Source organism: Nannospalax galili, unplaced genomic scaffold (genome assembly GCF_000622305.1).
Source record: "Nannospalax galili isolate Female #2095 unplaced genomic scaffold, S.galili_v1.0 scaffold899, whole genome shotgun sequence".
NCBI lineage: Eukaryota > Metazoa > Chordata > Mammalia > Rodentia > Spalacidae > Nannospalax > Nannospalax galili.
The window spans coordinates 360,608-386,068 of NW_008343202.1; the positions used below are offsets into that span (position 1 = coordinate 360,608).

Genomic DNA, 25,461 nt, shown 5'->3' on the forward strand with positions numbered 1-25,461 from the left:
GAACATACCTCAACATAATTAAAGCCATATATAACAAACCCACAGCCAACATCGTTCTAAATGGAAAAAAACTGGAAGCATTCCCATTGAAATCAGGAACCAGACAAGGCTGTCCACTATCTCCACTTCACTTTAACATAGTACTTGAAACTTTTGCCAGAGCAATAAGACAAGAGCAGGAAATTAAAGGAGTAATAAGTGGAAAAGAAGAGATCAAATTATCCCATTTTGTAGATGATATGATATTATATCTAAGAAAGGACAAAAATTCTACCAGAAAATGACTAGAAATTATTAACAGGTTCAGTAAAGTGGCAGGTTACAAAATTAATCTACAAAGGTCTGTATTCTTTCTATATACCAATAAAAAGCAATCAGAGAAAGAGTACATGGAAACACTCCCCTTCACAACAGCTGCAAAATAAAATATCTCAGAATAAACCTGACAAAAGACATTAAAGACCTCTAAAATGAAAATTTTAAATCTTTAAAAAATGAGACTGGGGGCTGGAGAGATGGCTCCAGTGGTTAAGAATACTGGTTGTTCTTGCAGAAGACCCGGATTCAAATCCCAGCACCTACATGGCAGCTAACAACTGTCCATAACTCCAGTCCCAGGGCATCCAACTGCCTCTTCTGACCTCCACGGGCATTGCATGACACAGGTGCACTTACCTACATGCAAGCAATACATGAATACACATAAAATAAAAATAATAAATAAAAATGAAAAAAAAAGAGATTAAGGAAGACATCAGAAGATGGAAGGACCTCCCATGCTCATGGATTCAAAGAATTAATATCGTGAAAACAACCATCCTACCAAAAGCCCGTTTATAGATTCAATGCAATGCCAATCAAAATCCCCATGACATTCTTTACAGAATTGGAAAGAACCATCCTGAGTTATATGGAAGCACAAAAGACCTTGGATAGCCAAAGCAACCCTGAGCACTAAGACTAATGCTGGGGGCATTACTATACCAGATTTTAAACTGTATTACAGAGATATAGTCATAAAACAACAGGTGTTAATAAGGGAGATATGGATATAAATGGGGTTATTTTAAGGGGAGGGGAGAGGGGAGGTTATACAAGGAACCTGGGGGATAATGGGAAAGAAGGAGCTCAAGAGAGGTGGAACCATAGGAGAAGGGTATTATTAAGGGAGAAATGGAAAAAATGGGCATCTTAAATGGGGAAACCATGGTGGAAGGGTTAGACAATTTGAGAGATAAATAATGCCTAGCTTGTTTTTTAAAAAAAAACAGAGGGAACCATATTAGTCTAACAACCTACTGACAAATTATACATACAACTAGATCAAGAAATATATGTCTATGCAAGGTTTATCTGAGAACCTTTGGTCTTTGCCCAAGCTTTATCTACATGGCACATGGTAATTAAAAGTACCAGACTGGTGGAACTAACCTTCTTAGATGTTTAAGAGCCATACTTTGAGGCCTATACTAATTTGGTCAGAGGGACATAAAGGACACTTTTTGCTCCTTGCCTTCCTAGGTAGACTAAGTTCCAGGGGACTATAAGCATCTCTCAAAATGTGCTGTTACTGTGGTGAGTCACCTGTCCTCTTGATCAAGGAGGCCATGGTGACCCCACCAGATGGACTTGAACCAGTGTCCAGTCTATAAAGAGGAGGGTCAACAAAGAGGAAACATTTCCTCCATGCTTCCAAGCGAAGCCAGCCATGGTTGAGCAGGACCTTTGACTTATCTTCATATAGACGGAACTGGTAAAAGAAAGGAGCCAGGGGCTCCTCCCAAGCCCATGTGACCCCTGAGGAACAGATCCTCAAATGGCCTTAAGAGTAAAAATAGTATCTAATCCTTAAAAGATTTTAGGGTTACCTCTTCAGAGGGGGTAATGTTAGAGTAGCCAAAAGCCCCATAAAAATAAATAAATGAAAGAAGAAAAAAAAAGAAGAAGAAAGTGATGGGGAGATATGGTAGGTGTTGGAAGGGAGGGAGTGGGCATGGATTTGATCAAAACATCTTACATGCATTCATGAAATTCTCAATAAAGTTTTTGTAAAAATTAAAAAAAAAAAAGAGTAAAAATAAATTGGTTTATCTGGGCCAACTGCAGGGTCTTAAACACTCAAAAGGAAAATATAAACAAAGATTAATGGGGTCAATATAATTTTTTTAAGAGTCCATATGTATAGCTAAAGGCTACATAACAACAATGCCAGATAAGAGATAGCTTCCTTTGAGTTGTTGGTCAGGGTGACCCAAGAGAATCTCAGACAGTAACCCAGCATAGAACTGGGAAAATGAACAGCAGACCACCCCAATTTTATCTAAAGGAATATTGACAGCTGATTGCTGCTAGATGAAGAACAGCTGACCTTCCTAAAAGAAAGACCTCTAGATAGGCTGACTAGATTCAGCAGATGGATAAGCACTGGGGAATGGCTGGGGGCGCTGACAACACAGTGGACAGTAACAGGGATGAAAGAGTATATGGGCTCCAGTAGGAGAGGGAGGGGCAAGGCTATAGGAGGGTGCCATTTGGGAAGTGGGGATATAGATGAGTAAGAGTCTTTGGGATGTTCTGTATGATATACACACACCAAAAAAAAAAAAATCAACAAATAAAAAAATGAGTTATATTTGAAAAAAAAACACTCATAACACATAAAATATAAACAAACACAAGGAAACAAAAAGAATGAAACAATCAGGCTATACAATTCTCATTAATGAAAGCTGTTCTAAAAAGTACTGCTGGGCTGGAGAGATGGCTCAGCGGTTGACTGTGGTTAAGAGCACTGACTGCTCTTACAGAGGACCCGGGTTCAATTCCCAGCACCCACGTGGAGCCTATGAACTGTCCTTAACTCCAGTTCCAGGGGAATCCGAAGGCCTCTTCTGACCTCCGTGGCACTGCACGACACAGGTGCACTCACATACATGCAGGCAATACACTCATACACATAAAATAAAAATAATAGGTAAAATATTAAAAAAATAAAGTATTGCTGGCATTGTTAATAACTCTTGTACTACAATGAATAATCCAACCTTGAAACTGTTTTATAGCTGCTTGTCATTTACTGTCACCAAGGTCTGCCGTGTACCTCAGCCCCACCATTCCTTATTTTCATCCATCTGCTCTTCCCACTGCTGCCTGAAGGAGACCATCTACAAAGTCATTACAAGTTAGAAACTGGGCTGGAGAGACAGCGTGGCAGTTAAGAGCCTTGGCTGCTCTGGCACAGGACCTGGCATCTGTTTCTAGCACCCACACTGTGGCTCATAGAGGATCTGACCTGCTCTTCTGGCCTCTACAGGTAATTGAACTCTTGTGCACATACTCAGACACACACATACACATAATTAAAAATAAAATAATTAAATTAGAAACAGCACATGGGGAGAAGCTGGAGAGATGGCTCAGAGGTTAAGGGCACTGGCTGCTCTTGCAGAGAACTCAGGTTCAATTCCCAGCACCTACATGGTGGCTGACAACCATCCCTTACTCCAGTTCCAAAGGATCTGACAATGCCATCTTCTGACCTCTGTGGGCATGGGCGTACCTACCTACATGTAGGCAATACACATAAAATAAAAATAATATATAAAAAATTAAAAAAAAAAAAAAAAGAAACAGAACATGGGTCTCAGGAAGATGTGGGATTTTAAGACATCTATTTTCTGTGACATTCCATCCCTGGTTCCTTGGAGAGCACAGCCTCTCTCTTCTCACTGGTCTGTAATTTGTGGGCTGCTTAGGGCTATTTTTCAATTCTCCAATTAGGGCTTCAAAATGTCAGTTAGGACTGTATATAAATAAGCCTGACATCTTACTGCTTCTTGTATAGAGTCTAATCTTTCCCTTTTTTTTTTTTTTTTTTTTTTTTTTTTTTTTTAAGGAACTGCCCCCCTCCCCGGAGCCCCTCGAACTCACTATGGAGAACATGTTGGCCTCAAACTCACAGAGATCCGCCTGCCTCTGCCTTCCGAGTGCTCATGCCTGGGGAGTCTGATCTTTCTTAAATTTAAATTTATCCACTTAAAATAGATAGAAGAGCTGGGGATGTGGCTCAATGACAGAGCGCCTGCCCAGCATGTGCAAGGCCCTGGATGATGCTCAGCACCACAAAAAAAGAATGAGAAGAACAGAAAGAGGAGGAGCAAGAAGAGGAGCAGAAGGAAGAAGAGCAGGTGGAGGAAGAAGAGGAGGAGGAGCAGGAGGAGGAGGAAGAGCAAGGAGAAGGAAGGGGAGGAAGGAGGAGCAAGAGGAAGAGGAGCAGGAGGAGCTATGGAGCCTGAGGAGCTGTGGAGGGAGCTGGAGAGGCGGCAGCAGCCCAGCAAGCAGCTGGCCCCTCACTGTGTCATCTCGCAAGGCAGGGGCAGAGCACTTTTGTGCAGAAATACATATTAACATAAAGTGTTTCCTGCTTCACTTCATTAGAGTTTAGGCGAAACACCAATTTTCTGAATTATGCAAGGGATATATGATTTGCAAATTGAATTTAGCAGTGGTAAAAAGGACACTACACAATGCTAGCTGTGCTAGAAGGCACAGAGTCTGACGTTACTGAAAATCACTGGGATGGAAAAAAGAAATGTGAAGTTGAGACATGTGGAATTCATTCATTAATTCACAGGGCTGAGCACAGGTCACCAAAAGCAGATGGAACAAGTGCCAGGGGGAAACCTGTGGGAATGTCTGCACCTCTTAGAGAAAGGCAGAGGAACAGGAGTTAAAATAAAATTAGGCTGGACATATAGTGCTGCACACCTTTAACGCTAGCATTTGGGAGGCAGGCGGATCTCTGTGAGTTCTAGGCCAGCCTGGTCTACACAGTGAGTTCCAGGCTAATGTTCTCAGGTCCCTGACTCAAAAAAAAGAAAAAAAGACAAAGAAAAGATTAATTTCTTTGAGGCTGAGGATGTAGCTCAGCTGGTAGAGTGCTTGCCTAGCATGTGAGAAGCCCTGGGTTCCATCCCTAGCACTTGATAAACAGCATATAGTAGCCTCAACTATAATCCTAGCACTGGGGAGGTGGATGCAGGAGGATGAGGAGTTCAAGAGCATCCCCAGTTACACAGCAAGTTCAAGGTCAACCTGGGTTACCCCACCCTGTCTAAAAAGTAAATAAATAAATGGGCAGAGGTAGGCAAGATCATCACAAGTTTGAAGCTAGTCTGGGCTCTACAGAAAGATGAAGAGGGGGGAGGGAGAAGGGAAGGAAGGAGGAAAGGAATGAGGGAGCGAACAAGGAAGAGAGGGAAGGGAGAGGGGGTACAGGAGGGAGGGGGGAAAAGAGGGAGAAAAACAATTTAAAATATCAAGTTACCATGATCTAGCAACCACCTTGGGGGCATGTACACCACACAAAAACCTCTATGTGGAGGGGCATCCACAGCAGTGTTGCTCATAACATACAAAGCACACAAGCAACCACAGTGCCCATCAACTGGCCAAAGCACAGATAAGGCACACCATGCAATATTATCAGCCAAAATGGCACAACATACTGACTCATCATACCCCCAGACATACCACAAAAACATCATACCAAGAGAGAGATCAGAGGCACAAAGGGCCACATGCTGTACAATCCCAGTCATCTGGAAAGTAGTCAGTCATTTACAGTATAGAAGGACCACTGGGCAGAGCTGGAAGGAGATGCCAGAAAGGAGAGAGCTGACAGATGCAGCCCTTCTTTCTTTCAAAGGGGACAGAAACGTGCACTATACAACCCTATGGACACATTAAACACCACTAAACTGCAGACTTTAAATGAGTGACTTGCATTGTACATAAATTATATCTCAAAACAATTAAGAATACATGAGGAGCTGGCACGATGGTTCAGCTTGCCATGGATGCCTGAAGATGTGAGTTGGCTGCCTGGAATCCACTTGGTGGAAAGAGAGAATGGACTCCCATAAGTTGTTGACCACACATGCATGTGCACACACACACACAATAAATAAATGGAAAAAAGTAAATAAAAGTTGCATATACTAGAAATAATATTTGCATAAAAACCAACAAATAGGGCTGGAGAGGTGGCTGAGTGGTTGAGAGCACTTGTTGCTCTTACAGAGGATCCAAGTTGGTTTCCCATTACCCACATCAAGTGGCTCACATCTGTAATCCTAGCACTAGGGAATCCAACACCCTCTTCTGGTCTTTGTGGATATTGCACTCACACATGCACACATGCACAGACAGACACATACATATACATAGACATTTAAATTTTTTAAAGAAACAATAAATACCTTTGTCCACCTGCAGAGCTTCACACCAGAATGGCTGCCAATCAGCTGGTAACCTGCATGGGAAGGCAGAGGCCAGAGCTAAAACAACCCTAAGTCTAACATCAAAAGGTGACATTCGAATTTAGCACATTTGTTTTTCTTTGCTCACATTAATGGTATTTGGTGACACTGTTGGAAAAACTATCAAAGATTTAATTTTCTGGGATGAGAAAACTTTTTGGGGGAGGGGAGGGGTTGTTGTTACAGTTCAGCTTTGCTTTGTGACAGGATTTCCCTGCATAGCCCCAATCTTCCTTCCTCAGTCTCCCAAGTACCAGATCACCTGAATATGGTGAGAAACTATTTTAAAATATATAACTGCCAGGCATAGTGGCGCACACCTTTAATCCCAGCACTTGGGAGGCAGAGGCAGGCAGATCTCTATGAGTTCAAGGCCAGCCTGGTCTACATAGCAAGTTCCAGGCCAGCTGGGGCTACAGGGAGACCCTGTGTCAAAAAACAAAAAATAAATAAAAAATAAAAAATAAAATATATAACCACCTAGGCATGCAGCACATGCCTGTAATCCCAACACCTGCCAAGTAGAAGCAGAAGGATTAGGAATTCAGGGTCATCCTCAGCTATATAGAGTGCCTGATGCCAGCCTGGGCTACATAAGACCCTGTCTCAAAAAATAAAATAAATAAAATAAAATAAAATGTATACTCATGTAATAACAGGGACTCAAAGAAACAATAAACTAATTCAAAGTCACATGAGGAGGTTTTCAGCTCCCAGAGCTAAAAGGTCTTTAGAGGTCCAAAGTCAGTAAGGTTCAAAGATCTAAGCAATATACTAAACAAATCTGGGTGTTGTCATTTCCCTTCTATTACTGTAATAAAACACTCTGCCCAAAAGCAATTTAGGGGAGGAAAGGTTTATTTGGCTTATACCTCCAGGTCACAGTCCATCACTGAGGGAAGTCAGGGCAGAAACTAAAGCAGGAACCATGGAGGATGCTGCTTGTTGGCTCACATACAGGCTCATGCTCAGATAGCTTTCTTATACAGCCCAGGACCACCTGCCTCAGGATGGTGCTACCCACAGTTATCTGGGCCTGTCTACATCAATTAACAAACAAAACAATCCCCCCACAGACTTGTTCACAGGCCCATATGATCTAAGAAATCCCTCAATCAAGATTCTAGGCTGTGTCAAGTTGATAGTTAAAGATAACTAAGGCACTGGGAGAAAACACTGTACTCACGAGCTAGAGATACACATTCTCTCTCTCTCCTCTCTCTCTCTGACACACACACACACACACACACACACACACACAAAATGGGTGTATATTCATGTACAGAGTGTTGCATTTCATAGACATTTTTATGTACGTATATCCATATTCAGCCCCCCAGTCACAGTCATTTCTCCCAGTTTGACTTCTACTCTGATGTCTCATATATACATATAAATACATGCATACAAATATATATATATATATATACATATACACATGAGCATACATATATGACCTGTATATCTATATAAAATATGGGACACACAAATGAGAGAAAATGGGCTGTCTTTCTGGGTCTGGCTTATTTCATTTAATACAATGCTCTCCAGTCCTATCTATTCCTCTGCAAACCTAATTTTTTTTTATGGTTCAATAAAACTCCATTATGTATATCGACCGTGTTATCTCTATCCTTTCATCAGCCATTTGGCACCTAATCTGGCCCCACATCTTGGCTATTACGAACAGGACTGCAGTAAACACAGTTGGGCAGGTCTTTGTGGTATCCTGACTTAAGAGGTCTTCAGGATGGAACAGTTAGATGGCTCAGCAGGTAAAAGTACTTCCTACCAAGCCTGAGGTCTTGAGTTCAAATCCCCAGGACCCAAATGGTGGAAGAAAACCGACTTCTGCAAGTTGTTCTCTGACTTCCAAACACATGCTATCACACGCTCATGTCCACATACACACAATAAGCAAATGTAATTAAAGAAAAAAGAGGCTGTGCTTGGTGGTGCTTGCCTTTAATCCCAAGCACTCAGGAGGCAGAGGCAGGCAGATCTCTGCAATTGAGGCCAGTCTGGTCTACATAGTTGATTTCTAGGTCAACTGGGGCTTCAGGGAGACCCTGTCTCAAAAAGACAAAAAATAAAAAGAATCCTTTGGGTAAATACCCAGGAGTGGTCCAGTTGTACCACTGACAGCTCTGTGTTTAGTTTTCTGAGGAACCTCAGCTGAGTTCCACCACAGTGGCTGTACTAGTTTACAATCCTGACAGCTGTGCAGAAGGGTTCCCTAGCCCTCACATCCTTGCCAGCCTTTGCTGTTTGTTTTCTTAATGAATGCCATTCTGGCAGGGGTGAGGTGGACTATCAATGCAGTTTTAATTTGCATTTTCCTGATGGCTAAGGACGTTGACCTCTTACATATTTCCTGGCTATCTGTCCTTCAATTGTTTGAACTATCCATTCATTTCATTTGTTCATTTATTGATCGCGTTATTTAGTATGTAGTTTTTAAATTTATTTTATGTGTATGAATGTTTTTCCCTAAATGTTTGTAAATGCACAATGTGTATGCAATGCCTGCAGAGGCCCAAAGAGAGCATTGGAGCCCCTGGAACTAGAGTTAGGAATAGCTGTTAGTCGCCATATGGGTGATGGGAACCAAACCCAGGCCCTCTATAAGAACAGCCAGTGCTCTTATCCACTGAGCCATCTCTCCAGCCCCAGTATATAGTTTTTTAAATTCCTTCTCTTGAATGACCTGGACGATAACTACAAAAATGGAGCATAAGGCAAATGTAACAATATATTTCAAACTGACGACCAGAGAACTACCATCAGTCATAGTTAAAGAAAGAAAAGGAAGGAAGAATCAGAATGCCAGAAGGAGATTAAATAAAGAAGTGCTGCCCCAAGGGGGAAGAAGAGGGACTGACTTCTACGAACTTCTACCTCAGGGAGAGGACCAGCAAGATGGCTCAGTGGTGAAAGTCGCTTGCAGCTAAACCTGACCACCTGAGTTCCATCCTGGGACCTACTTGGTAGAAGAAGAGAACCAGCTCCCAAAAGTAGTTGTCCTCTGACGACCACACAGGCTGTGGTACAAACATACATAAGCACACAAAATAAATAAAATGTCTAAAAAAATGGGGGCTGCAGAGATGGCTTAGCAGCTAAGAGCACTAGTTGCTCTTGCAGAGGACCCAGAATCAATTTCTAGCACCCATATAGCAGCTAACAACCATCGGTAACTCTAGTTCCAGAGGATCCAATGCCCTCTTCTGACCTCCTCAGGCACTGTACAACAGGGGTGCACTTACATATAAACAAGTAATATGGTCATACAAATAAAATTAAAATTATAAATAAAAATGTTTTTTGAAAAATCACAGAGCTGGAGAGACTATTCAGTGGTTAAGAGCACTGGCTGCTCTTGTAGAGGATCCAGATTCAGTTCCCAGCATCTACATGGCAGCTAACAACAATCAATAACTCCATTTCCCAGGGATCAACACCCTCTTCTGGCCTTTTTGGGCATTGTATGCATGTGATGCACTTACATATATGCAGGCAAAACATTCAAACACATAAAATAAAAAATAGTATATTTTTAAAACAAAAAATAAGTAGGAAAATTACACATAAACGCTGGTCTGTGTCCTGTGAGACTGAACCACATCCTGCTGTCTCATAAAAGACCTTCATAAAGATGGGGGAGAAGGAGAAGGAAAGCCTGTCTGCCGATGCCCCACTCACAGCTCTTTCTGATACAGAAAACTAGTCTTGCTCATTCCCTTCATAAGGAACGACTCAGAAGTCAGAATGCAATGCACATTAGTTCTGCCTCCTGGCATAAAGCCTGGGGTTTCATCCCAGCCCCACAAAACCAGGTGCAGTGAAGCAGGCCTGTGACACCAATACTGGGAGGTGGAGGCAGAAGTATCAAGAGTTCTAGGTCATCCTCAACTTCATAGTGAGTTTAAGGCCAGCCTCAAACCCTAAAGAAATTTATGAGATGGGAAAGAAAGAGAAAGAAAGAGTAAGAGGGGAGAGAGAGGGAGGATGGAGGGGGAAAGGAAAGCGGGGAAGAGAGAAAGGAAGGGAGGTAGATGGATAGAGGCAGAGAAGGCAGGAGGGGGGAGAGAAGAGAACAAAAGGGAGAGAGGGAAAGGAAGGGAGGGAGGGAAAGGTATCCTCAGGCAGCTGTCTATGATGGTGACAATCACTCTTGGATGTCACCATAACTGGACTGGAAGGTACCTAGGTGTGTCTACCTCAGTATGCCTGTGAGGGCTCTGAGGAAATGAAGTCTCCTCTGATGGATTCAAGAGTTGAATCGCATCTAGGAGGTGGTGGGGCTGTGGAAGATGGGCTGGCTGGAGGCAGAGGGGGGAGGCACCACTCTCTCCTTCCTATAGGCCCTCATCTGAGCAACTCAACTCTTCTTCCTGACCGAACTGTTTCTACTTTACATTGCTGCTGCTGTGAGGCTTCACCTCAGTCCAGGCCCAGAAGCACAGGGCCAAGTGACCCTGGAGCACTCTGAAGCTTGAGCCAAATACACGTTTCCTCCCTCAAGTTGCTTTGCTCAGGTATCTGGTCCTGGAGGCCTAAGTCCTATGAGGCTCTGACACACTATAACCCAGCGACTGCACAAACTGGCCCTGGGCAAGCCTGTCTCAGGCCTCCAGTCCTAGGCATCAGATTAAAGTGCACCAGGGCACAGCAATGTTGCACAGGTGGTCACCTTGCTTGGTCAGGGCTTCACGGAGCGCAGGGGTGATCATGGCTCTCTCCTCCTTGTCTTCAACGTGCTCTGTTTTATCTTCTGGTTGCTGTTTTTCTCTCTGTGTTAATTCAAGAAAATAAAATCCAGAAGTGGTAGTATATAAGGAAAATACCATGGCAACAACTGAAAACATGGATCAACAGTGAACCAAGGCTGAACCCAGCACCCCACAAGTGGTCATGCTTCCAGAGGACCATGATCCAAAGGCCCACCAGGGCCAATAAATAAATAAACAAGGGAAATAAAACAAAAGGACCGTGAGAACATGCAGACTCACAAAACCTAAATCAACAGCTCCCCTGTCTAAAGATAATTTTTGTTACATTTTATTTTAGTTTGCATGTGTATATACATGTACATGTATATGCATGTACACATGCCACAGTTATATATAGAGGTCGCTGGACAACTTACATGACCTAGAGATCAAATTCTGGTCATCGGACTTGGCAGCAAGCACCTTTACTCACTGAGTCATCTTATTGGTCTAAAGACTAAATGTTTAAACACTTTGAACACAGAGAAACTGCCTAACTGTCAAATAATTGATTTTTTGTGAAATTCAATTTCCTCATCTTAAAGAAAGGGAGATTTTTTCAATAAATTACAATTCCTAACCAGTGTGATGGTACACACCTGCAATCCCATCACTGGGGAAATTAAAGCAGGTGGGTCAAGAGTTCAAGGCCAGAGACTGGAGAGATGGCTTAGCAGCGAAGAGCACCAGCTGCCCTTGCAGAGGATCTGGTTTTGGTTTCCAGCACCCACATGGCAACTAACAATCAACCATCTAGTTACGGATCCAGGGGATCGTCTTCTGGCCTCCACAGGCATTGTATACATGGGTGCACTCACTAATATACAGGCAAAACACCATATACATAAAATAAAAATAAATCTATAAAAGAATCTATTTCAGAACTCAGAGCAAAAGGAAGCCTGTGGTGGAAGAAATGAACACACCTCCACCTTGGGAGCTGACATGTCTGTGGACAGGCTCCACAGCAGGTTCCAGGGATTCCTCTATCAATCATGCAAAAACTGACAGCAGGTGGCAGTGTCAGGGCAGTGTCAGCCCAAGGGCATCTGTCACCACAAAGTCTCTGGGGCTCCTCTGCTAGCCCCCAAGCTCACGTAAATCCAGACCTGGCCCTAGCCTGTGAGGCTAGCCAGAGCCAAACAAACACCCTCTTATTTTAAACCAAACCTTTGGATGAAGCTCATGCCTTTAATCTTAGTACTCGGAAAGCAGAGACTGGTAGATCTCTGTGAGTTCAAGGCCAGCCTGATCTACATAGTGCGTTCAAGGACAGCTGAGGTTACAGGGAGACCCTCTCTCAACAAAACAAAACAAAACAAAAAAACAAGCTAAAAAATTTGGGGCACCACACCTGGCTGTGCAACACCATGGAGCCCTGTCACTAAACCAATCATCCTCTGTCGTGAAATAGTGTGGTTTTTCCAGATTCAATCACAGAGGCCTGATGAAAGGGGCTGAGGGCTCAGGATGCTGTCAATCTCTCCTCCTCTGGCATGCTGCCCGTCTTATCTCCCTGTGTAGTGCTGACTTCTTAACAGAAGTAAGGAGGTATATAGGACACTCAACTCTGATCTCCCTGGTGCCAGCGCAGGCACTTGGGCTCTATCCAAACTACAATCATACGACAACCAAGAAAGGTCCTTAATTTAATGTATTTATTTATAGCTGGTGAATGTCCTACACAGAAGTAAAGTCTGCTGAATCAGGGCTGGAGATTCTCAGTGAATAAGAGGGCTTGATTCTCCTGCAGAAGACCTGACTTTAATTCCCAGAACTCATGTGAGATAGCTCACAGGCACCTGTAACTCCAGTTTAGTGGATCTGATAGTGTCTTCTGCCCTCCAAGGGCACTGCACACATGTGGCATCCACACACAAACACAAATATACACATTTTTAAAAGGGAGATGGCGGGTCTGGAGAGATGGTTCAGTGGTTGACAGTGGGTACTGCTCTTGCAGAGTACCCAGTTCAGTTCCCACCACCCATAACAGGTGCCTCACAACCCTCTATAACTCTAGCTCCAGGAGGATACAATGCCTCTGGCTTATTCAGTCACTGCAATCACTAGTACATACCCCCACAAAGACACACACATAATTAGAAATAATAAACTTTTAATCCCAGCACTCAAGAGGCAGAAGCGGGAGGACCTCTGTGAGTTCCAGGCCAGCCAGGGATACACAGCAAGACCCTATCTCTAAAAACACTTCTTTAAATAATAAAAATAAATCTTAAAGAAAGACTCCAGAGCCAGGTGTGGTAGTGCACACCTTTGATCCCAGTGCAAGAGAGGCAGAGGTAGGTGGATTTCTGTGAGTTCAAGGCCAGCCTGGTCTACATAGCAAGTGCCAGCCCAGCTGGGCTACAGGGAGACCCTGTCTCAAAAAGACCAAAAAAAAAAAGACTCCAGAATCCCTAGGCCTTGACTCCTCTCTCTCCTGACCACCCCACTGTAAAGGAGTGAGTTCTACAGCTTCACCCCCCAAAAAATGGTTCTCTCCAGACATAAAGAACTGGCAACCAGGTATGGTGGTGCATGCCTGTAATCCTACCACTCCAGAGGTGGAGGAAGGGGGATCAGAAGTTCAAGGTCATCCGTGGCTACATAACAAGCTTAAGGCCAACCTAGGACATATCCAACCCTATCTCAAAAAATTAAAACAAACAACAACAAAAAGACCAAAACAAGGAGAGAGGTAGAGGATGTAACACAATGACACAGCACAGCCTACCATACACGATGTCCCTCAGGATTCAGTCCCCAGGACAACAGTAAATTAGGTACAGGTACACACACACACACACACACACACACACACACACACACGATTGTATGCATATATGTTTATGTGCATACATTTAATACATACACACATATAAGATAAAGATAACTGATGACGTCTTTTCAGGTTTACTGAAAAAGAGAGGGACACATACGGTCCCCTCCATCTGATGGTTTTCATGTGAGATTTTTATAAGAAAGCTAAAATTTCATAAGCTGGCATCTTAAAGCTCATGAAGTCCAAAGCCATTTCATTTCAAAAAATGACATGGATCATAAGATTTTTCATTAGTGCGTTCTCTGGTGACCTCTACTGGCCACAGGATGAAAAAGCAATGAAAAATGTGTCAATCACCAAACTTCTTTAAGGCTTAGCTAGCCTCAGGTGGAGATTCTAGTATTCTAGCTAAATCAGCTACTTAACACACCATTTTAACAGTTTCACTAATGAAAATTACATCTTTAATTAAAAGTCAAAAATTACAATTACTGTGACCCAGTTTGATCAATTACAAAAAAGTATAACCTAAAAGAACTCATGTTTGTTAAAAAATTAAAAGGCTGAGATTGTGGCCCAGTGGGCAGAGCGCTTGCCTAGCATCCAGGAAGCCTGGGTTCCCCTGCCCCCGAGCATTGCATAAACCAGGTATCATGATGCACACCTGAAATCCCAACACTCAGGATCCCAACACTCAGGAAGTGGAAACAGGAGGATCAGGAACTCGAGGTCATCTTCAGCTACATAGCTAGTTCTAGGTCAGCCTGGACTACAGGAAACCCTGTCTTTAAAAAAAAAAAAAAATGGAGCTACATAAGGATGTAGCTCAGTGGTAGAGTGCTTGCCTAGTACGTGGAAGGCCCTCCATTCCATTCCCAGAACTCTGTAAATCAAGCATGGAGGTACATCAGGAGTTCAAGGTCATCCTCAGATACATAGGGCGTTTGAGGCCAGCCTGTGCTACATGAGATGCTGTCTCAAAACAACAAAAACAAAAACAAAAGCCAAGTGGATCTTTGTGAGTTCAGGACCAGTCAAGGATAGGATATATACTGAGACCCTATCTTTAAAAAAAAAAAAGAGGGGGGAGGGCTAGAGAGATGGCTCAGCAGTTAAGAACACTGGTTGTTCTTACAAAAGACCTGGGTTCAAATCCCAGCACCCACATGGCAGCTAACAACTGTCCATAACTCCAGTCCCAGGGGATCCAACAGCCTCCTCTGACCTCTGTGGGCATTGCACAACACAGGTGCACTTACCTACATGTAGGCAATACACACATACACATAAAATAAAAGAAAAAATAAAATATTTTTAAAAATTAAAAAAAAGGGAAAGTGAAAGAAACCACAAAATAGAAGAAACATCTTCACCAGACAGAGTTACCGTTACCATACCTATATGTTTCTTTCCCTCTCTTGAGGTCTACTTTGGTACCTTAGCGGAATACATTGTTTTCAATACAGTTTAGAGAATTTCTTTTTTAAAAACATTTTATTTTAAATTATGTGTGTGAATGTCTGTGTATGTATGTGCACTTGAGTCAGTGTCCACGGAGGTCAGAAGAGAGATTTCAGATCCCCTGGAAATGGAGTTACAGACAGCTGTCATGTGGGTGCTGGGAATCAAACCCAGGTCCTCTGCAAAAGCAGCCACTGCTCTTAGCTGCAGCCCCTGACATTTCTTTTCAAGTCATCTCTACCACAGTTGTATGAGGCCATGTTGCCTGCTGCAGTCTCACTCTAGCTATTTATTTGGAAACATAAAGGTCACAGAGTATTCCTATGGCTAAACATGGCTACTTATTGAATTCATTCATGTGAATGTATAGTTTTTAATCACTGATTTTCTCATATTTTCCAAATTTCCCTTTTTTTGTCCCAAGGCTTATGGGCTGTACATATTTTTAGTTTAGAGCATCTGTTTTTCCCAAGCATTATACTTACACTGAACTACTATGACAGATATAGCCTTAGCCCATTTTGGTTTGGGTTTTCTTTTTTTTTTTTTTTTTTTTTTTTTTGAGACAGGGCCTACCTGTAGCTCCAGCTGGCCTGGAACTTGCTAAGTTAAGGACAGTTGCTAGCCGCCATGTGGGTGCTGGGATCCAAATCTGGGTCCTCTGCATGAGCAACCAGTGCTTGTAACCACTAAGCCATCTCTCCAGCTCCTCTGCTTGAAATCTTAATGGTAAATAGTCCTCCACAATGGTCATCCTCCACATCCCTGAATGCTGTGCCTGTAGCCACCTACCCAGTCCACAGTCCCTGTCCTAAGATCTGCTGATCCTGCAAGGAGCCTGTTTTCACAGTACTGAGTGAGAAGAACGTAGTAAAGTTCAAGTAAAGGCAGGCAAGACAGCTCAATGAGCAAAGGCACTTCACGCCACGTGATGATTCCTGGGACCTAACACTGGAAGGAGCAAACCTACTCCTGTGAGTTGTCTTCTGACCTCCACACATGCCATGGAATGCAGACATTCACATGCTTGCCTACATTAATATACACACAAATAAATGTCATTTTTTAAATGTTCGAACTTTATGTAAATATTGTAAAAATAAAAAATCAGAAAACCTTCTAGACAGGAGACAGAAATTAAACCACCTTCTTGGGCAGTCAGGGTATACTGCAACAGAATCTAAGAGGTGAACCAATGACAGGATCCAACTGTGGCATTTCTCCAACACAGAGGTACCTTTTCCTTCTTCATGTGGTTCATGATGGTGCCCAGATCCTCAACATCAACCACAGCATTCAGGCTCTGGAGGTCATGGAACCCAGTCTCCTCCTCCTCACTGCTCTCGAAGGGCTCCTCCTCCTGAAAGGCAAACACTTCAGAGAGATAGCTTTCAAAGGTACACAGTTAATTCCTCTTTCTCCTCCATCCAGAGATCCATGCTATGGTTTGTGATGCTGAGGATGGATCCCAGGGCCTCTCATACGCCAGATAGATGCTCTACCACTAAATACACCCCAACAAACTTTACAGTTTTTGTGTGATTTTTGTTTGTTTTGTTTTTTGTTTTTTCATTTGTGTGTGTGTGTGTGTGTGTGTGTGTGTGTGTGTGTACATACCTGACATAGAGCATGTGTGGAAGTCAGAAGATAACTCTGTGGAATTGGTTCTCTCCTTCTAACATGTGGGTCCAGGACTGAACTCAGGTCTTGAGGCTTGGTGGCAAGCGCCTTTACCTGCTAAGCAACCTTGACAACCCCAGCTTTACAGGTTTGTTTTGTTTTGTTTCTTTGCTTGCTTGCTTGGTTAGTAGGGGTTTTTTGAGACAGGATCTCCTTGTAGCCCTAGCTAGCCTGGAACTCACTATGTAGACCAGGCTGGCCTAGGACTCACAGAGATCCACCTGCCTCCAGAGTGCTGGACTAAAGGTGTATGCCACCACACCTAGCAGGCTCTACCAATCTTTTTGTTTTTGTCTTTTGGGGGTTTTTTGGTCTTTTTGAGACAGGGTCTCCATGTAGCCCCAGCTGTCCTGGGACTCACTATGTAGACCAGGCTGGCCTCTAACTCACAGAGATCCACCTGCCTCTGCCTCCTGAGTGCTGGGATTAAAGGCGTGCACCACCACGCCCGGCTGTTTTGGTTTTTTTTAAAGTATATAAGCGCACTGCCTACATCTGTGTAAGTGTACCCATGTTGTGCAATACCACAGATGTCAGAAGAGGGCATCGAATCCCCTAGAACTGGAGTTACAGATGGTTGTTAGCTATCATGTAGGTGCTGGGAACCAAACCCAGGTCTTCTGCAAGGACAGCCAGTGCTCTTAACCACTGAACCATCTCTCCAGCCCCAGGCTGCTACAACAACATGGCTGTGCTCCCCAAACCTTTATTTAAACAGAAAGTAGAGGGGCTGGAGAGATGGCTTAACGGATAAGAAAGCCTGCTGCTCTTGCAGAAGACCTGGGTTCAGTTGAACACCCACAAGGAATCTCACAACAGTCAATAACTCTAACTCCAAAGAATCTAATGCCTTCTTCTGGTCTCTGCGGGTGCTGCGTATGTGTGGTACACATAAATATATGTAGGCAAAACACTCTTACACACAAAATAAAAATAAACAAATCTTTTAAAAAGATAGAGTTGGGGATGTAGCTCAGTTGACACAGTACTTGCCTAGGGAGAAGCAGGAGGATCAGGAGTTCAAGGTCAGCCCCGGCTACACCTCCAGTTCAAAGCCAGCCTAGGTTATAGGAAAACTTTTCTCAAAATTAATTAAGTTTGAAATTTGCAGCAGGTGACCTTTGGCTGGGCGACACCCTGCTCGCCATCTTGGACTTTCCTCTGCAACTGCTACTCAGAATCCTATCTTTCCAGCAGAAGAATTTACTGCCTCTCAAAGGACCCCACTTCATGTGGATAAAGGCTAATCAAAAGTGCTGTTAAATTGGCTCTGTGACCTATGCAACATTTAAAACCTGTCTTCAAGAAACACTAAATGAATTCATGGATGCCGCTAGGGCTAGAAGCTTAGTGCGGCACATCTCTTCCTCCCCAGAGGGCTCCAGCGCAGTCACAGTAGAAGAGGGACACAGGCACTGGAGCGTGCGCATGCTGTAACCAATGGGTTCAGGGGCATGAAAAGCAGCCAGGCAGCTTGGCTCAGAACCCACAGGAAGCTGCCTCCCTCACAGCACAACTGACCAAACTGAAAGGGAAAGTGAAGCTATGAGGAGGATGGGGAAACTGACTCAGGCAAGTGGTGGGATACAGCAATGACAAGCAACTAAGGAATCACCACCAGCAGATTCTGAAGCAAAACAGAGCATGGGAGGAAAACATGGGCAGATCACATACCATCTACTTCTGTGTCCTGGAAGGAGAAGGGCAGAGGCCTCTAAAGTGGTCTGAAGAGGCTAGTGAGATGGCTTGTGGGTAAAGTCCTTGCTGTACAAGCATGAGGACCAGAGTTTAGATCTCCAGAAGCCACATAAATGGGTGAGCATAGTAGCAACCCATCTGTAATCCCAGCCTCAGAAGGCAGAGAAAGAGTCCAAGAGCAAGCTGGCTAGGAGGACTAGTCATATCAGTGAGCTCTGGGTTTGACTGAGAGTCCCTGCCTCAATGGATAAGGTGGAAGAGCAATCAAGGATGATACTCAATAACAACCTTAGGCCTCTACAGGCACACACATGTAACCATACACATGCAAAAACATGTACATACTCACACCACACACACACACAGGAAAATGGAAAAATTAAAAGAAATTAAAATTTAAAAAATACGGCCTAAAATGAGAGCAATCCAGGCTGAATCTTGGTAACTAACTCTACTGGGAACATAAGATAATGGGAACAGACTGTAGCCAGGAGTAACTGAGAAGTGTGGTATGCTAGGGAAGAAAGATGCTGATCTGACCCAAGTACCAGGAGAGCAGATACCTGAGCGATCAAACTCACCTATTACTCGGTAACTGTTCTCAGCACCAGGGACACCAGTGTGGCTTGACTTTGGTGAGGAATAGAAAGAAGATCGGGGGAAATTCAAGAACAATCAGGAGCTGAGGACAGGCAAAGGAGGACTGGGAAACTACACAAGGGTTATGATTCTTCTTAAAATTATACTTGGGGGCTGGAGAGATGGCTCAGTGGTTAAGAGCACTGACTGCTCTTGTAGAGGACCTGTTTGATTCCCAGCACCCACATGGTGGCTACAAATCGTCCTTAACTCTAGATGCAGGGAAATCCGAAACTCTCATCTGACCTCTGTGGCATTGCATGGCATGGGTGCACTCACATACATGCAGGCAATACACTCATACACATAAAATAAAAAAATTTTTTTTAATTATTCTTGGAGTCAAGTGTAGTGGTGCACACCTTTAGTCCTAGGCAGAGGCAGGTGGGTCTATGTGAGTTCCATTCCAGCCTAGTCTACATAGGAGTTCCAGGCCACACAGGGATATAGAGTAAGACTCTGTCTCAGAAACAAACAACAATAACAGTAATAACAAAAGATTATCCTTGGGGCTGAAGAGAGGGCTACGTGGTTAAGAACACTTGCTGCTGTTGCAGAAGACCACAGTTCAGTTCCTAGCACCCAAGTCAGGCATCTCACAACTGCCTATAACTCCAGTTGCAGAGCCCATTCCCTTTTCTAGGCTCCATGAACACTGCACTTGTACATATACCCACAACCACACAAACACACACATAAAATTTAAAAACAAAAATAAATCTTAAAAAAAATTACCCTTGCCAGGTGTGGTGACATACCCTTGCAACCTCAGCACTCAGGAACAAGATCAAAGTATGAGGCCAGCCTGGACTAGAGATATCCAGTTTCAACCAGTTAGGGTATATAATAAGACCCTGTCTCAAACAAACAAAACCAAACAAACAAGCCAGACCTGGTAGCATAGGCCTATAATCTCAGTAATCTCCATTATTCAAAAAGCTGAGGCAGGAAGATTCCAAGATCAAGCTAGCCTGAGCTACAACAAATCCAGGGAGTCCAGGGTTAGCCTGTCTCAAATTAAAATAAAGGGGGATGGGGAGAAAGAAGGAGAATCGGAGTTCAAGGTCATCTTCAGTTACACAGCCAGTTCAAGGCCAACTATGTAAGGCTCTGCCTCAAACAAACAACAAAAAGGTGGGCTGGAGATGCAGCTCACTGGTAAAGCATGTTTGTAATCTCAATTTAATCCCAAGTATCACAGACACCCATCCAAAAAAACTGACCTGACCAGAAGTGTGGTGCACACCTCTATCCCAGCATTTGCAAGGCTGAGACAAGGAGATTCTATTTGAAGAAGCCTCATCTACAGAGAGAGATTCTGTACTAAAACAACAAAACCTACACTGCCTTCAAGAGGGAAATGAAGCAAGCAGCTCCCCAATCCAAGGAAAACATTATGAGAATAAATTGGATCGAAATAAATATTAGGGGGGCTGGAGAGATGGCTCAATGGTTAAAAGCACTGGCTGCTCTTGCAGAGGACCTAGGTTCAGTTCCCAGCATCCACATGGCAGCTAACAACCATCCATAACTCCAGTTCCAGGGGATCCAATACCCTCTTCAGATCTCCAAGGGCACTGTACAACACAGGTGCACTTCCAGGTATGTAGGCAATAAACTCATACATATAAAATAAAAAAGAATATTAGGGCTGGGGATGTGGCTCATTGGGAAAGCATCTGCCAAGCATCCCCCAATGAGGGGCTGGGGCATGGCTAAGTGGTAGAGCACCTGCCTAGAATCCCCCAATGAGGGGCTGGGGGTGTGGCTAAGTGGTAGAGCACCTGCCTAGAATCCCCCAGTGAGGGGCTGGGGTGTGGCTCAGTGGTAGAGCACCTGCCTAGAATCCCCCAATGAGGGGGTGGGGGGTGTGGCTAAGTGGTAGAGCACCTGCCTAGAATCCCCCAGTGAGGGGCTGGGGTATGGCTAAGTGGTAGAGTACCTACCTAGAACTCCCAATGAGGGGCTGGGGTGTGGCTGTGTAGAGCACCTGCCTAGAATTCCCCAGTGACAAAAGTGTTGCTAGAGGTGTCAGGGCCTAAAAACTATCAGGCTAGGGAGACAGATTCATATCCACCTGGAGTTTTTAGTCTTGAGCCAAATGATGGAAACAAAGGTGGCCTGACAGTGGGCAGCACTCAAAGCTGCTCCGGAACAGTGACCGGGCAGCCAGAATATCCTAGCTGTGAAGATGCTGCCACTGTGAACCTGAAGACATTTCTAAGGAACTGCATGTCTGAAGATATTTAGAGGGCAATGGAGAAGAGAGGCAAACCCAGGATGACCTGCAGCTGCACCTGGAGTGACTCAATCATGTGGGACAGGAAGGATGGGACCTGAGGGATAACAAGGTGCCTTCAGAATGGGACATATTTCACATCTCTGGACCTCTGTTTCTTAACCTGCAGAAAATGGTAAAACTTAAGCAATGGCGTGATCAAAGAAGAAACAAGAATGAGTGTGGTGGTGCCTAGCTGCAACCCCAGCAATCAGGAAACCGAGGCAAGAGGAGCCTTGCTTCAAAGGAGTTCCAGGCCAGCTTGGGCTACATAGCAAGATCCGGTGAAACAAAGGGGAAGGGAGAAGAGGGAGAGAAGGAAGAGAAAGGAGGAGGAAGAGGGATGTGCAGGAAGAGAAGGAGCAGGAGAAAAGGAGGGCCACATCTAGCACAACAGGCCCTAACTCCTAAGATGCACTTTCTCTGAAACAGCAGCACCTGAGTTTCAGACTTTCTAACCACAAGCTAATGCAACAGCTTCTCAGAGCAGATATAAAGCCAGGTATCTACACAGACGCACACGCACGTGCACGTATACACACACACACACATGCATTCACACACACAAACACACAGATGTGCACTGAGAAAGGAGTCGGGCACACAAACCTTTGGATGTGACTGGCCTTGCTCCTGAGGCTCAGGCTTTGCCTCCCCAGGGCCATGCTGTATGGACCCACACTTTCCTCTCTTGCACTCCCCGCTACAGGTCTTCTTCTCTCCTTGGAGCAGAGCCTGCAGCCGGGAAAGGAACTTGGACTTCCAGGCTTCAAAGTCAGCCTCAATGCTGCCATGTTTGCTCTGAACCGCATTGCGGTCACCCTGCCCTCGAGTCAGCATCCGGCAAGCACCAAGCATCCAGAGCCACTTGTCAACATTGGTGCCAACCTGCAGGAGAGATAGATATGCTGAAAAACAAACAAATAAAACTATCTGATCCTCTAAACCAGGATTTCAGACTGTGCTGCAGAAACTCAATGACCTGGGACCCAGCCAGCAGCTTCTGCTGAAGGAGATGGCACAACTCAGTATAACAGTCTTCAAGCTACAAGCCAGGCCTGCTACCACAGGCCTGTCATCCCCACTACTCAGGATGAGGCAGGAGAATCTCAGGTGCAAGGCTTCCCTGGGCTCCAATATAAGTTCAAGGTCAACCTGAGCAACAAAGTGAAACTCTGTCTCAAAGTAAAAAAAGAGGCTAGGGGGCTGGAGAGATGGCTCAGTAATTAAGAGCACTAGCTGTTCTTTCAGAGGACCTGGGTTCAATTCCCAACACCCATATCGCAGCTAACAACTGCACAAACCTCAAGTTCCAGGGGATCCGACAACCTCTTCTGACCTCTGTGGGCATCACACAACATGTGTGCACTTACATACATCCAGGCAATACACTCATATACATAAAATAAAAGCCAGGGATACACCTCAATAACACAATGCCTAGAATCCCCCCAGTGAGAAACTGGAACATGGCTCAGTGGTAGAGCACCTGCCCAGAATCCCCCAGTGAAGGGCTGGCATTTGGCTCAAGGATAGGACCCTTGTCCACCATGCATAGGCCTTAGGTTCTACCCTCAACATCACAAAGGAAAAATATTAACACAAGAATTTATTATTACTAAGCAGCAAATTTATAGGTCAATTCTCCCACACATAACACATGTGAGGCCTTGTTTACATGTTTATCTTTTAGTTAGCGAATCTAGTTCTATAACTTAGCACACACCTACCTTGTTGAAGTGGCTCTGGTAGGCAGAATCACCCAGGCCAAACACAGCGTATCTCAGTCCCTTCAGGTAAGTTTTGCCAAACCGGAAATCATTTGCTGCTTCCTCCAACCACTTGCAGAACCATTCCGCACTCTCGGTGGGGCAGCCGTCCGTATATGTAGCGACCAGGAAGACACAGACAGTTTTACTAGTGATCTAAATTAAAACAAAAAAACAAACAAACAAAAAAAAAACGTTATCAGTGGAATTGAGCATGGTGGTGCACCAGCACTCTCAGGAGATAGGTAAAAAGAGAACTGTCTGGGTTCAAGACCAGGCAGGGCTACAGAACAAGATCTTGTCTCAAAAAAAATAAATAAATAACAGTTGGGCTGGGCATGGTGGCGGTGGCACATACCTTTAATCCCAGCACTCGGGAGGCAGACAGGCTGATCTCTGAGTTTGAGGACAGTCAGGTCTACATAGTGAATTCCAGACCAGCCAGAGCTAGATAGTAGCTCAAAACATAAAATAAGTTTCTGAACTACAGTGAAAAAGCATCCAGTTCCAATGGCTCAGCATGAAAATTCAATTTATTGTGGAGCATGTATCAAATCACCCCCATGGGTCAGGAGGTCAATTAAATTTGGGATTTGGGATTTTTTTTAATATTTTGTTTATTATTTTTATTTTATGTGTATGCATGTATTGCCTGCATGTAGGTAAGTGCACCTGTGTTGTGCAAAAGCCCTCGGAGGACAGAAGAGGCTGTCAGAGGACAGAAGAGACTGTCGGATCCCCTGGAACTAGAGTTACCAACAGTTGTTAGCTGCCATGTGGGTGCTGGGATTTGAACCTGGGTCTTCTGCAAGAACAGTCAGTGTTCTTAACCTCTGAGCCATCTCTCCAGCCCATAGAATTTGGGATGATTTTTTCTTTTCTTTTCTTTTTTTTTTTTGTCTTTTTGAGACAGGTTCTCCTTGTAGCCCTAGCTGTCCTGGAACTCACTATGTAGACCAGGCTGGCCTCGAACTCACAAAGATCTGCCTGCCTCTGCCTCCCAAGTGCTGGGATTAAAGGCATGTGCCACCACGCCCGGCTTTGGGATAATTTTTTTTTAATTTACTTTAATTGAGTGTTTGCACGAATACACATGTGCACATGTGAGTACAGTGTCCTTGGAGGCCAGAAGAGGGCATCAGATCCCCTGGAGCTGGAGTTACAGGTGGTGGTGAGCTGCCCAATGTGGGTGCTGGAAACCAAACTGGGGTCCTCTGAAGCAGAGTCTTTGATGAGTTTGCCCTCCGCGTGGCAAGCCAGACTGGCAAGCAATGGATAGATGCCTTCTTCTCTAGCTGCGATTCACCTGCTTGTTAGATGAACGTGATGCACCTGTTAAGGCATCTTCTAAGTATTTGCGTTTACACCCATAGGTTAAATTATTATTACAACAGTCAATGTTCATTTAGATGTTCCTACTTCTTTTCATTTGTCTTTATAGTAGGAGGAATACCACTGAAGTGGATCAACAGCCCCATCTTAGAAACAAATGATGAGAAGGCCCAAGAGTTCAATATCTCACCACAATAGAAGAAAGACCATCCTACATCTGTGACCCCCTCCAAGGCTCAAGGACTCTTGTTGAAGAGGCTGGCAGAAAGACTGTAAGAACCAGAGGAAGGAGTGGAGTGTTGGATGAGCTTGTCATCCTCAAGTCAAGCTAGAGTGGCAAGTGGTAGATAGATGCCTTCTCTAGCTGAGATTTGTCTGCTGCTTCAATCACCTCAAACTAATTTGACCATCCCTCCTACCCAATCAGTCAGCCTTAGCTGTATGAAGGGGATGGACTAAGGATAGGGACAGCGAAAGCCAGAGAGAGGGGGTGGCCTTCGCCATCTTGGTTCACCACCAGTAGGTCAGGGGGTCCCCACCTTGATATAGGAAGAAAGCCTAAGCGTACCCACACCTTCATAAGTAATTCCCCCCACCACACTATGCTCTGTTAGTAAGCCCAATACATTCAATACTGTAGTTTAGAGGAATATTATCTTGGTTTTGTCGGTTATAAGGATGGTGAGAAGAGGGAGCAGAAGCAGCAAATGCTCTTAATCACTGATCC

General features: G+C 44.2%; 1 protein-coding gene across 1 annotated transcript in view; it reads right to left on the bottom strand.

The window, feature by feature from the left end:
• Nucleotides 1-25,461, bottom strand: part of LOC103738938 (S-adenosyl-L-methionine-dependent tRNA 4-demethylwyosine synthase) — a 109,021-nt gene that overhangs the window by 68,643 nt on the left and 14,917 nt on the right. Inside the window, exons 5-9 of the mRNA XM_008839139.3 lie at nucleotides 23,364-23,558; nucleotides 22,243-22,521; nucleotides 16,576-16,698; nucleotides 11,014-11,113; nucleotides 6,261-6,313 (exon numbers count right to left, since the gene is read on the bottom strand). Coding sequence (XP_008837361.1) covers nucleotides 6,261-6,313; nucleotides 11,014-11,113; nucleotides 16,576-16,698; nucleotides 22,243-22,521; nucleotides 23,364-23,558 — 750 coding nt within the window. The remainder of the gene's footprint in view (nucleotides 1-6,260; nucleotides 6,314-11,013; nucleotides 11,114-16,575; nucleotides 16,699-22,242; nucleotides 22,522-23,363; nucleotides 23,559-25,461) is intronic.